We start from the raw sequence: 13,701 nt of genomic DNA, 5'->3' as shown, positions 1-13,701 counted from the left end.
CCTAGGCTCAGTGAGGGGCCAGGACATGACAAGATTTTCTCAAGACAGGGTCCTCTGCTGTGAACTCCTTTATGGACGTATGTTACAGTTTCAGGATGTCTGTCTTTAGGATACATTGCAAGTCCTACCTGACTCTTTGACCTACTTTTGACCATTTTGAGGACCCATCTTCCTCATCCTGCCCATTAATCAGTTTTTATTAATTGGGAGGAGGGGTTGTTAGTGGGACTGTTGGATTCTCTCCTAGCCAAGCTTACTTCTGTTTGCGGGCTGGTTGGTTGTTTTTAAGTATTGTAATTTGGTTTTAATAGTGTGACTCTTGAACACTTTGCTAATTAGTTGCTTTTATAAATGGATTAAATACTTAAAAATTAGTTTCTGGAGACCTACAAGTTACAAGCTTTCCTTCAACTCAGCACCATGGGTTTTACATTCAGATGAAAATGCTATGAGAGAACCCCATATGGTTATAAAGTTAAATATTGTCTTTGAAACAATTAATTAATCAGTTAGGAGGAGAGAGTGCATGTTAATTCTGTAAATTTGCGTGCACACCTCTTGTGCTGCATAAATGCTTTAAAAAGACTTTCACAGCCTTTCAAATATAACGTTCTGTGACTTCTGAGAGTTAAATAGGAAAAAGCTGATTCCTCCTAAACAGTGTGGAGACAGTCCAGTCAGTATTAAAGCTCAGGACAGTGATGCATCCAGTTCCAACTGGAAGAGGTTTCTGATCCCTGCTGGAGGGAAGATGATGAGGATGAAGGGTACAGGAGATACAGGAAGCCAAAGCCCAATTTCTTTCTTTGAAGCAGATGTGGTGTTTCCACTGATGTCTGCAAAAATATTTTTTGAAATTTTGTTATATGTATTTAACTAAAGAACAAACTTGACATTGCCTAGTCTCTAAATGCTTCTTGGATTTTATTTTGAAAAATGAATGTATTACATTTTCACAGGGTTTTTGTGTGCATTTCCTTCCAGATAGGCATTTGTCAAAAATTTTTAAAAACTAAAGAAATTGTAAAATGTTTAAACAATTATTTTTAATTGTCAAAGGAAAAATGCAGGAAATGTAGAATTAGAGATGCTAGACTACCTTTGCTTGTGCTGTTGTATATATTTCACATCTTTACTTGTACTTCCAGCAGGGTTAAGGGCAGAGTCAGCTACAACTTGAAACTGCTTTGAGTTGTGTTGATTTCTGTTGAATTCAGTTACAATCTTAAACATATATATTTAAATGTAGAGGGGGATTATTATTTAGTAATATTGTAGTAGGACTACTGGTAGGTGTATGAACAATTGAAAGCCCTGACTTGGGAGTGGAGTGAGTGCAGGTTCTTTAGATTACTTCATAAACATCAGAGAACATATTCTTATTTTTAGCTGGTTGTGGTGGGAAATAGTTTTGGTCAAGGATGTGGCAGTTCCAAGTCGGAAATAAACAAGGGCTTGGAGCACACGTTTCTCCCTTTGTAGCATATGCCTCTTGGGTAGAATTGGAAAGGGCAAGAGGCCTCATGTTGTAGGGTCATTTGTGTATTTCCTTCAGGCTTTGACATGTCATGAGGTGTTTGCTGTGGGATCTCAGACTACATCTTTTCTCTCATAACCTTGGCTGTCAGTTGTAGTTCCTTCATTTGCTCTTTGTAGAGTTTTTATTTTATGTGACGTTAAGGTTAAATAGAAGCTTTTATTATTGTCATTTCTGATGTGGATGAATAACCTCCATTCAGAAACAAAGTTATCAACTTTTTTAATGTGTCTTTTAATTTAGGTGCAAAAGGAAAGTTTTATTTTAAAAATAAATCAATTTTAATATTAGCATTTGAATTTCCTTTTAGGGGGGTGTGTGTGTGTGTGTGTGTGTGTGTGTGAGATACACCCCCGTGAAAATAGGACTATTTGAAATACAAGAGAGTAACATAATTTTACACAACCAATTTGCAAAAATATACGGAGGATTTACAGTCACTGCATTCCACCAATTTCTTTTCACAAATATTTCCTTTCTAGCTTTGTGCCTCTGTGTTGCCTTCAATGCTGTTCCCTATGCCTCCTATCACCTCCCTGATCCTATCCACTGTTCAGTCTTCTCTCTTCCTTATTCTTCAAAAAAATCCTTTCCTTTTTCAAAATCTTTAAAATAAGCAATCCACTGATCAAAATAATTAAAGAAATACCGTGGATACACTGCTAAAATGTTAACTTACGCTGTCCCTGTGTTCTGCAAATGTCCACTGTCTTGCATTTTCTCATTTTGTCATATATGATATGTTCAAGGAACCAGTTTAGCAAAACCCTGTTCATGCAAATAATCCTATTGAATTCAGTGCAATTGCTCATATGAATAAAGTTACTCATGTACCAAAGTGTTTGCAGTATCAGGCCTTGGATTGTAAGAACATTTTTGGAAAGCAGGGGATCTCTTGGAGTATGAGTACAGGCAGTCCACGGGTTATGTACAAGATAGGGACTGTAGGTTTGTTCTTAAGTTGAATTTGTATGTAAGTCGGAACTGGTACATATTGTAGGGGAAACTCTAGCCAAACATTTCTCCAGAGCTCAGTTTTATTCTCCCACACCTCACTTCCCTCAGTCCTTTATTCTCAAGCTGCGGTGTCTGCTGAGAAAAGCCGCTCCACGTCTCCCTGGTCTGCTGAGGGGGGCGCTAGCTTCGCGTTTCCCTGGTCTGCTGGGGGGAAGCAGCTAGTGCGGGGTTGCCTCACCCCGTTTGTAAGTAGGGATCCGATGTAAGTCGGATCCATGTAACCCGGGGACTGCCTGTACATTATAGTAAGGGGTTTGATTGCAGCACAAGCTGGCAAATGTGTGCTAGCTATAATTGAGCTATCATTGCTAAGAACAGCCATGAAGGCAAGATGGCACAGGCTGACAATGTGGGTATGTAACCTGGGTCACCTGCATGCTTGTACAGCCCATGCCGAAGCCTGTGCCACCGCATCTTTAAGCCTTTGTTAGCCATTCTAAGTAGCTTTAAACTAGCATTAATATGTTAGCTTGTGCTACTGTCATATTTCCGATTGCAGTTCAGACATCCTGAGAGACTTGCAGAGATCCAGGTACACCCATAACACAGTATGAAAAATAAAGCTGTGTTGAGAAATGAGTGTTTGGGTAAGAGCATTTATTCTTAAAGAGCAGCATTTAAAATGGGTTTTAGTTGTGGATGCAGTTATGTCTCCCTTGAAAATATGGTGAAACTTTCCAAGCCACCTTTGTGACAAGTGTGCCTCTTTTTGGATCAGTATCTTGATTACTGTGTGTGCCAAATGTTAATAGGGTTGGTATGATTAATCCACATTTCAAAATACTACTTCAATGATAATGCATAAGCCCAAGCATGTTAGGGCTCCCCTAGTAGATGTATTTTATGTAACTATCTGTGTGTCAAAACACATTTTTAATACAAAATAGTTAGAGTTTTGTGTCATTTCAAGTCCTATTTGAACAACTCTGCTCCTTCAGAAGCAGACTTTTGTTGGGATTTCACAGAGGCCCAGCCACTTGTGCAGAGAGAAAACGAAAATGTTAATTATAGGAAGATTGGATTTTTTTTTATAGAAAATAGAAATGTTTATGAATTGGCCTGTTTGTGTTTCTGTGCCAGGTGCTAGACAAATGACAGTTATTTTGCCTACCCTACAGGACATTCTTTTTTATAACCGATTAAAAATAAAACCCAGAATTTCATACATGTAAACACATTGTGCACATTTAAAGAGCGGTTAACCAGTTACTGTATAGCAGAACAGAATTTCTGGTTTCAGCATCTAAATTTGTGGTTTCTTTGAGGATAGTTTTTGGTACATTTCATTATAATGTGAGCATGCTGCCTAGTATTATTTCTACCACAATTATTGAAACAAATGAATTTAGGGAAATCAAACTTCTCAAATCAGTTTGAGGTTTAATACAACACGAAGAAAAATGAATTGGGTTATTTAACAGAATTTGCCAGCTGGTAATTTTATAAAATGTGTTTAGATTGAACCTTTGAAATGTTTTCCCTGCAGGGCATCATGCGTTGTTTTGTTTTGTTGTTTTAAGTGTGTGGAGGGGGAGGGAGACTAAAAGGAAGGAAGGAAACTAGGTCTGAAAAATGGCTTTGGACACTAGTGTCTGAGTGCAATAATGCCAACTTACTGCATCAAAATTGATCAAATTGTGGAAGAAAATTGGTATGACCATATATACCAAAGGAGTACAATCAAAAAAAGTGAACACCTAAAAAAAGGACAAATCAAATTTCAGAACAGAACAGAAATTAGTGTGGTATGTTCTGTGGTTGTTGGTAAGAATCATCCTGAGGTTAGGTGGTTTTCTATAGGAGACTACCACACTAATACCAACCCTGGAATTTTCCCTTGCAACAAACCCTGTTGCCAGCTTTGTCCACATATTTACTCTGTTGATACCATTATTGGACCTAACCAATTCAGTTATAAGATCAAGAACACATATTCCTGCTCATCCAGAAATATAATTTATGCCATCGTGTGCTGACAGTGTCCATCTGCTATGTACATTGGACAAACATCTCAGACACTTCGCCAAAGAATCAATGCACATATAATACAGATATCAGATCGTGTCACAAAGAAAAAACAGTTTCTTGCCATTTCAACCAGAAAGGACATTGTCTCAATGACTTGACTACCTGCATTCTGCTTCAAAGACATTTTCACACAAAACTTCAAAGAGAAACCTCTGAACTGTCATTCATGCTTAAATTTGACACTTTATGACGGGGTCTTGATAAAGATGCTAATTACCTTTCCCATTGCAAAGATAGCTTCCCCAATTATCACCTCTAATATCATTAGCTCACAGACTTCTCCCCCTCACCCCCCCTCTGTTCTGAAATTTGATTTGTCCCTTTTTTAAGTGTTCACTTTTTTTATTTTATCCCTTTGGTATATATGGTCATGCCAATTTTCTTCCACAATTTGATCTGAGGAAGTAGATCTGGCCCACGAAAGCTCATCACCTAATAAACCATCTTGTTAGTCTTTAAAGTGCTGCATAATCCTGTCTTTTGTTTCAGCTAGACCAGACTAACACGGCTACATCTCTATTACTAACTTACTGCATATAGTTCATCGCTGGGGTCAAATTGAGCTGTCTGTCCTGTGGTGGCTCAGTAAGTTGGTGCTTTCTCTGGTGGTCGCATCAAGTGTTCCAGGAAAAAGAAAAGGATAGTAAACTAATATGATAATGACAAACAGAAAACTATGTCATTTAGATAAATTGTACTGTACTTACTTGGGTTCAAGGCTGTTGAGACTGAAGCATAATGACCATTTAAATGTCAGGTTTGTGATACTTCTTTGATCTGTAGTGAAATAATTTACAGTCTGTGCAGTCTACCAATGTGATCAGTGGAGGAGTTGTTTGATTCCCTCTCTAAACGAAAGAGGGGTTAATTGATAAATTAAGAATCCTGGAGTTTGGCAGTGTCATTCCTGGTGTAAAGTAGCCAACTTTCACACCACGTTGCGTTACAGATGCCTTTGAAGAGTGGTAGGGAGATGGACGTATAGGCCAATACGTGGGGGATGTGTCCAGTGCTTAATTTATAAAGAAAGTGTTGCTGGGGCTTATATAAAGAGTGCTGCACAAAGGACACCATTTTGCAGAGCATGCTGCTGCCCTTGGTTGGCCTGACCTTGCACCCACACTGCGTGTGAACTCATGCTGCACAGAAGATGACATTTTACGAAGTATGGTGCTCTGTTCCTGCCAGCTTGACTACACATGGTGCATAGAAGGCACCATAAGAAAAGAGGCTGAGCAAGACCCAGCACAAATTTCAGCTCCTAGTATGTCAGGATATGGTTGTGAGCTACTGCTTGGCAGGAGGAGTGAGCTGGTTGAACTGCATAGGTGCTTTGGTAATTTTAAATCATTAGAAGGTACTCAAAGCCTATGTTTGGGTGTATGTAGAAGATAGGATAGCTGTTAGAAGAAGCAAGTTCAGCATTTTTCCACTGTGCTCACAAAGGGGGGGAGTTGACGATAAAAAAAGAATTATCCTGAATGATAAAAAAAGGAAACCATTCAGGGTAATCTCCTTTTCTTGTGGTGACCAGTTGGGTTGCATGTAACAAGGCTATGAGGAAGGAGTTCAGAATTTTAAAATGAGAGGAAAATGCTAATTAATACATGGATGGGCATGTTCAGTGTTACATTTTATAAATTTTATTTAAAAAAATAGTTTAAATTAAAAAATTAAAGAGGGGGAGAGGAGTGAAAGGATCATTGGGGTAGGCAGTAAAGACAAATTATCCGTGTTGTGATGGAACGTGCACTTTGCCAGAAGTGAAAGGTGGTACCTACAGCACACCAAATAGAAATCTAAACATGTCACTTTCAAGTACACTTACATGCCTCTAGAATAAACTGTCATGTTGAATCTGTCTATAAAATTTGAGATGCAGCTCTGTGAAAGTCTTAGGCTAAAATGCTGAATCTGTAGAACAGCTCATGTAGCAATATTAGATGGGGAAAATGAGCAAGATATGGTGCTTCTGCTTTGCTAATAATGTAAAAACAATTTGCTAGTTATTGAATCTGTGTTATGCCCAGGTCAAAGAAATGGATGCCAGTCTGTATCTAGATGATCTATTTTCCTTTTAAAAGATTTAGAAATATTGGTACGTCTATTGCCTAAATGTATTTAATTTTCCATCTAGAACAATTAAAAACATTGCAGAAAAAAATCTGTACAACTGTACAAAACTTCATAACATTTTTGTTTTGTAAAGTTATGGCCATTAAAAATATCCATTTCCTGACCTATAACTTCATATTGTAAACTTCATATTTCTCTAATATTGATAAATTACATTTCCATTTTTAATATTCACCTCTGTGGCAAAACTGTACTTGACATATACTCTAGTCTGTGAATCAGAGCAGTTTTCTTTTGTCCCTGTTCTTCTGAGCCTTGGATTGCAGAGCATTATGATTAATTTAACCTGATATCTAATATGGGTGAAAGTTGATAATCTTTTAGGCAGTAATATGGCTGTTCAGAAAAATGGATGTTAAAGGGAAACCAAAAATGGAATGAATTACTGTAATAGAAATCACCATGGCAGGCTGCCTTTGTTTCTAATTTCAATTTACTTTAAATGCACATATTTTTATGTAGAGGAATCGGAGACTTCAGGATAGGGATTTTACTGAGTGTGTTCCATATTGAATATATGGATTATAATAAGGGCCTGTTGCTCTTCAGTGAGAGCCAAAGGTGCTCAGCACCTTGCAGGAGTAGACTCTTATTAGTGTGCTGTAATGACAGAATTCACTGTCACTTATTTTCTCTGGTCTTGCAGGCAGGAGCTTCACAGGTCATCTTCACGAATCCCCTAGAGATTGTAAAGATTCGGTTGCAAGTAGCAGGAGAAATCACTACAGGACCTAGAGTCAGTGCTCTTACTGTTCTAAAAGACCTGGGGATTTTTGGACTTTACAAGGTAGGTACTTGAGCACCCCCAGCACACTACTTTTAAACCATTTTATGCTAAATTTAAAAACCTTTGAAAGAAAAAGTTTATTTAAATAGAACAAAACTTGTCAAATTTAAGAACATGTATGGCAACCCCATGGTAGAAAAATGGGGTGAGGGGAAATACATTTAGCCCTAGACTACACTACAGAGTTAGTTCAGCATAAGGCAGCTTACATCGATTAAAATCTGTAAGCATCTACTGTAAAATGCTGCCACTGATATAACTTGCTCACTACACCAGCTTAGTAACTAAACCTCCATGACAGTTGTAGCACTTAAGTCAAGCACTTAAGTCAATGTAATTAGGTCAATGCAGTGTTAGTGAAGACACTGTGTTGTATCAACTATTTCTGCCTTTCAGGAGCCACCCACAATGCTCCATACTGACAGTTAAAGGTGCCAGTGCTCCTAGTGAGGATACATGCTGCTGACACAAGGAGTGTAGTGTGGGCATGCAAAAGCAGTTTAATTATGTGGTGGTTGTCCATCAATATAACTTAGGTCATCTTAATTTTGTACCGTAGACTTGCCCTTATATTACAGTAGTGGCAGTGGGATACTTAAAAGTACTTTCCAGTTCTATCCTTTGGGCTTTTATACTAAGCTGCAGGGAGTCCTGTATTGCAGACCTGTTGGCTTCTGGCATGGATCATTTCATTTGGAAGCTTTTGTAAAAAGTTTCTTTAGCTTTTCTTTTGTGTTTGTTTATAAGCCCAAATTGTCTTACATTTATTTAGACTCTCAGTCATCTCTATTGTTATCGTCACAGCGGCATCCTCTTTTTGTCTTAATAATTTGGCAGCAATGAAACAGTAGCAGAATTTAGTAGGATTCAGATCTTTAAGAAGTTAAGTGGTGGGATTTGTCAATAATGAATTCTATTTAAAAAAAAACAACCCATACTGTACTGTACTTTACCAGAATGCCAGTCAAAAGATTCCTTCCCTGCAGGTGTATTTACTACCATCATTACAGATCAGATGTAATGGTGCAGAAGCGATTAGTTTTCTTAAACAAGGAAGATATTTTTTCCTGTACTCTTTGCCAGTGCAAGAAGTAATGCGTAAATTCAACAGTCATAGGCAGCTGTGCACTTCCAAAATATTGGTTTAGCTGATTTATTTATGGAGCTTCAGTAACACTGTAGAAATGTGTAAATTTGCCTCCATAGCTACAGCTTTTATTCTGAATTCACTAGATTAGATTCACACAGCTATAATGTTTCCCTAAATATCATCAATGTTTTGGTGCATGGGGCAAAATTTTAGTGCAGTAATCATTTTTGTGTATGGTGGCTAGAAAGGTGAATCTACTACAAATGTTATCTTTTTTTGAAATTGCACAGTTAAGTTAAAGAAAAAAGAATGCAAATTTCATGGAGTATATATCAAAACATGTAATCACTGTGAATGAAATTCACCCAAGCACAGTGGGTCTCCTCTCCACAAGTCCATCCATGCCACAAGTCCATCCATACCACATAAGCCCCACAGATCCCATGTGGAGGGCTCTCTGCTCCAAACAGATCAGTGTGGAGAGGGGTATTTATAAATGTAGGACCTCCCAGGCCCTGACTAGTATCACTCAGTGACCCAGAGCCTCTTATGTAGGGAACCCAGAGGGTCAGTGGCCATTCTTGTGGCACATAGTGCTCTGGAGTGGTGGTCAGGGTCATCCTTAGAATTTATGAGTCCCTAGACAACCTCCCCCCTCACATGACTTGTTCCTGTCTGCAGCACAGGGCTCCCGCGGAGGCTCTTCCTATCCCTCCTCATAGCACTTTTCCTGGGAGAGTCCAGCAGGGAGGAAGTAAAATGTCTGTCTGCTGTGGATCCCTCCATCCAGGAGGAACCTGCAGCTGTAGTAAACCCTTCCGTTGCCATAATTTGGGGCACCATAGGACATTATATAAGAGCAGGAACTGACACATGCAGGAGCCGAACCACTCTTGCTTGCTGTTCTAGTAGTGCCTCAAATTTTCATTTGCTCTACACAGCTATGTATTCCATGTATGAATTAGGGCCAACTTCCATAGCTCACCTTCGGGATGAGCTGTGTGCAGGAAATAATTCACCCAGTGTCAAACACATAACTCAGAAGTTGTATCATGTCAAGAATCCTTATTAAAGTATTTTAACAGCACTTCCAGAGCTATTGTAGCATGTGTCGAGATCTAGAGAGGCTCTTTAGTTTTCTTTTAGGCCTTTAACCAAGAATTACTTTTTTTTCCTGGCAAGAGAGTCATTCGGATTCCCCATCCTGTGTCTCCATATCACTTTCCCGTGCTTCAGAAGTCCCATGTTGTGGCACCCTTTCCATGGGAAAGAAGATAAATTGTGCTAGCCCTGCAGTGCATTTTTTTCTGGCAACCAGAGAGAGTCAGTGGAGATGCTCACAGCTTCCTGTGGAGCAAATGGCAAGTGAGGGCCCTAGTTGAATCTCTTATGTGGCAGTACATTCTCTGTCTCTAGGCCAGCGGGATCAGCTAAGAGAAGGTTTTTTGCAGGTTAAATTTTTGTGTACATATCTGTACAAAAAATGATCTAAGGTTTGATGGTGGGTCCTTGGTTATCAAGCACTACTCTTTTGCTAAAGTTAGAATGAAACGAGTGTTGAAGCTGAGAACTGGCCATTGAATGACTAACCCTGCTTCTTTTGATGTCCAAATCTCCATACTACATTCCCTAAGACATTTTATTGCATTTATTATTTACCTGGTAGATCCCCTCGAGAGTCTTGGCTCAGTCAATATCCTATGGCCTGCGGCTGTTTGCCAACCTTTAATTCTGCTCCTGTTTATATAACTTGTTTGTATTATGTTTCCTTTTTGTGTGACAGGGTGCCAAAGCGTGTTTCCTTCGAGACATTCCCTTCTCTGCAATCTATTTTCCTGTTTATGCTCACAGTAAACTGATGCTTGCTGATGAAAATGGCCACGTGGGAGGGCTTAATCTCCTTACAGCTGGTGCGGTTGCAGGTAACTTCTCAATATGTTTTCTAGAAATAACCTTTTTTCCCTTAATAGATAATATTTAATATCCATTCATTGGCCCCATATAAATGAAAGGTAGTATGCCATTGTGTCTGATTTAATCTAAATTTGATCACTTTTATCCTTGGTGGGAGGTAGTGTAATTTTGATGAGAGCTAATTACATTTGCATAATGTGGATAAACAGCTTAATGCAGCTCAGCAACTTGTAGCCAAATTTGATCTGTCTGTCTCAATGGGGTTTTAGATGTTACCAGGCTCTCTGACTTGAAGGCTAATTTGAATCTTTGATGAACATATACTGAAATAAGAATTAAAAAGAAAATGATTTGTTTAGCTTAGGGCTCCAAAACAACTGGGAAAGAAACTTTCAGTTCAAAGGGTAAATGTCAAAAGAAGGATTTAAGGGTGTCTTCACTGTTCATTAGGGGAACAGAAGTGGAAATAACACATTCATCATGCTTTTTAAAAGAATTTCTAATCATTATTTCTCTTGTGATGATAATGGGACAAATTCATCTCACTCACATGAAATTAGTATTTAGAAATGACTTTTGTAGTCTTTCATTTTATTGAAACTGAATTTTGTAATTTGGCATTATACCACCATATGTTCTGCTCTTCTGGCTACAGTTTCAAGCTTCACCGAGTGAAAGTGCTTTTTAAATTGTTTTGAAGTCAAGTATAAAAATTCGACCAATGCTGAAAGTGAATGTTCAGGTTCCAAGATGAAAGGGAACTCTTGTTTTTGTTATAAACGAGAGTTGAATTTTTACTAAAAAAAATCTAAGTTTTATAAATATTCTAAAATCCATAATTGTGCCTCCAGGATAATATTTTACCTACATAGTTTCTCTTCCATTTGAATAAGAAACCAGTAGTGGTGGTTGGGGTGGGATATTGCTACCATAGTTATTTATGCTGTTACCATGATGTCTGTGCCAAAAATGCCTTTATTGTCAACTTTTATTGTTTACTTTTTAAGTAGACTTGTGTTCTGCTATGAACTTGGCCAAAGAGCACCAGAGAAATCTCACACTTCAGAATAGCTGGCCTCTAAATTATCACTTTGCATATTTACACCTTTAAACAAATGAATCTGAGTTTGATTTGGATTGTTAGTACTTGAGAGAGGTTTGCCAGGGTATTTAATCAGCTGTACTGTTACAGAATACTTGGTACATACAATAGGTGAGTAGAACTATTTATATTCACAAAGCCCAGTAAGGCTGAAAGAGTTACTAAAATCAGCTGAGAGCAACACTAATTTGTGTCAAGAATATTTAATCTCTTATTACGTGTGTGTGTAAGAGAATTATTTTAACTATTTATACTTGGAAATATAATTGTTCTGTTAATAACATTGCATAATTTTTGCAGTTTTCTTGGCTGCATTTTGATAGCATTTTTCTTAAGCATCTGTCATAAAATTAACTTGGTAATTTAGAAGAAACATTTAGAAGGATTGTGCTATGCTAGCTGCAGTAAAAGTCTATTTTGAATACTTTACATTAGTACCAGGACATGTGGATTTACATTTTTTATAAGCTTTGATATTACAAAAAGATGGAAGTTTGCAAGTATGTTCTTTGACATTAGAAATATTTTTATCTTTTACAAGAAACTTTGTGTAAATTAAATGCTGTTTTCTTCTAAAAGGTGTGCCTGCTGCTTCCTTGGTAACCCCTGCTGATGTCATCAAGACTAGACTGCAAGTGGCAGCCCGCGCTGGTCAGACAACATATAGTGGAGTTATTGACTGTTTTAGAAAGATACTTAGAGAAGAAGGCCCTTCGGCTTTTTGGAAGGGAGCTGCAGGTAGGGAATTGTCTTTATTTGTAAAGTCAGACCACATTCTGCAAATGTTTTGTGTCTTATTTAACTCAAGATTACTCCGAGCAGGAAAGTTTGCAGGATTGGGTCCTAGTATTGTAGTTCACAGCTTCATCTGAAATTCTCAGACTTTTTTTCGTGTTCTAATGTTGCTGTTTTACTGTATTATTTATAATAATCTACAGCTCGAGTGTTCAGATCTTCACCCCAGTTTGGTGTTACATTAGTGACCTATGAACTTCTGCAGCGATGGTTCTATGTTGACTTTGGAGGACTGTAAGTGTAAACATTTGTTCACTGACATGCAAGCTGGGTCTGCGAAATTAGAACTAGAATTCATACAGAGCCTTCAGAGAACTAAATGGAAAAACTATGTTTTTCCATTTAGTTAAACTTAAATGATATTGATTAGTTGTATATCAAAGTGCCAGAATTTTGTTAAATTGTACCTTGGACAACCTCACCTCCAGAACACTTGTGTTACTAGTAACATCTTTGGATATTTAAAGAGAAAGAGCTTAAATAAATCAAATTGACTTGATTTGTATACTATCTATTTCACAGTCGTGAAGTACGTCAGTTTCACTTCTTTTAATACAGGCAGTCCCCGGGTTACGTACAAGATAGGGACTGTAGGTTTGTTCTTAAGTTGAATTTGTACGTAAGTTGGAACTGGCATCCAGATTCAGCCGCTGTTGAAACTGACCAGCAGCGGCTTAATCAGACACGCCTTGGGTAGAGCAGCTGGGGTGCTGCTGGGTTGGTCCCACAGCGCCGCTCCTCGGCTCTACTGGACCAACCCGGCAGCACCCCAGCTGCTCTGCCCCAGGCGTTCCCAAGTCAGCCGCTGCTGAAACAGACCAGCGGCTGACTACAGGAAGCCCGAGGCAGAGCTGCTCTGTCCCGGGCTTCCTGGAATCAGCCGCTGGTCAGTTTCAACAGCGGCTGAATCTGGACGCCTGGGACAGAGCAGCTGGGGCGCTGCCGGGTAGGTCCCCGCAGCGCCGCACCTTGGCGCTGCGGGGACCAACCCGGCAGCGCCCCAGCTGCTCTACCCCAGGTGTCCCCAAGTCAGCCGCTGCTGAAACTGATCAGCGGCTGATTCCAGGAAGCCCGGGACAGAGCAGCTCTGCCTCGGGCTTCCTGTAGTCAGCCGCTGATCAGTTTCAGCAGCGGCTGACTTGGGGACGCCTGGGGCAGAGCAGCTGGGGTGCTGCTGGGTTGGTCCAGTAGCGCCGCACCTTGGCACTGTGGGACCAACCCGGCAGCCCCCCAGCTGCTCTACCCCAGGCGTCAGCGAGAAAAGCCTGGTCTGCTGGGGGGGGGGGGAATAGCTG

General features: G+C 39.3%; 1 protein-coding gene across 1 annotated transcript in view; it reads left to right on the top strand.

Annotated features, from left to right (window-relative positions):
- Positions 1 to 13,701, top strand: part of SLC25A12 (solute carrier family 25 member 12) — an 88,814-nt gene that overhangs the window by 74,078 nt on the left and 1,035 nt on the right. The window contains exons 14-17 of the mRNA XM_075933624.2: positions 7,365 to 7,505; positions 10,379 to 10,517; positions 12,191 to 12,349; positions 12,550 to 12,640. Coding sequence (XP_075789739.1) covers positions 7,365 to 7,505; positions 10,379 to 10,517; positions 12,191 to 12,349; positions 12,550 to 12,640 — 530 coding nt within the window. The remainder of the gene's footprint in view (positions 1 to 7,364; positions 7,506 to 10,378; positions 10,518 to 12,190; positions 12,350 to 12,549; positions 12,641 to 13,701) is intronic.

Source organism: Pelodiscus sinensis, chromosome 7 (genome assembly GCF_052426305.1).
Source record: "Pelodiscus sinensis isolate ZL-2025 chromosome 7, ASM5242630v1, whole genome shotgun sequence".
In the NCBI taxonomy this organism is placed as follows: domain Eukaryota; kingdom Metazoa; phylum Chordata; order Testudines; family Trionychidae; genus Pelodiscus; species Pelodiscus sinensis.
This window is presented reverse-complemented; position numbering and strand designations above follow the sequence as displayed.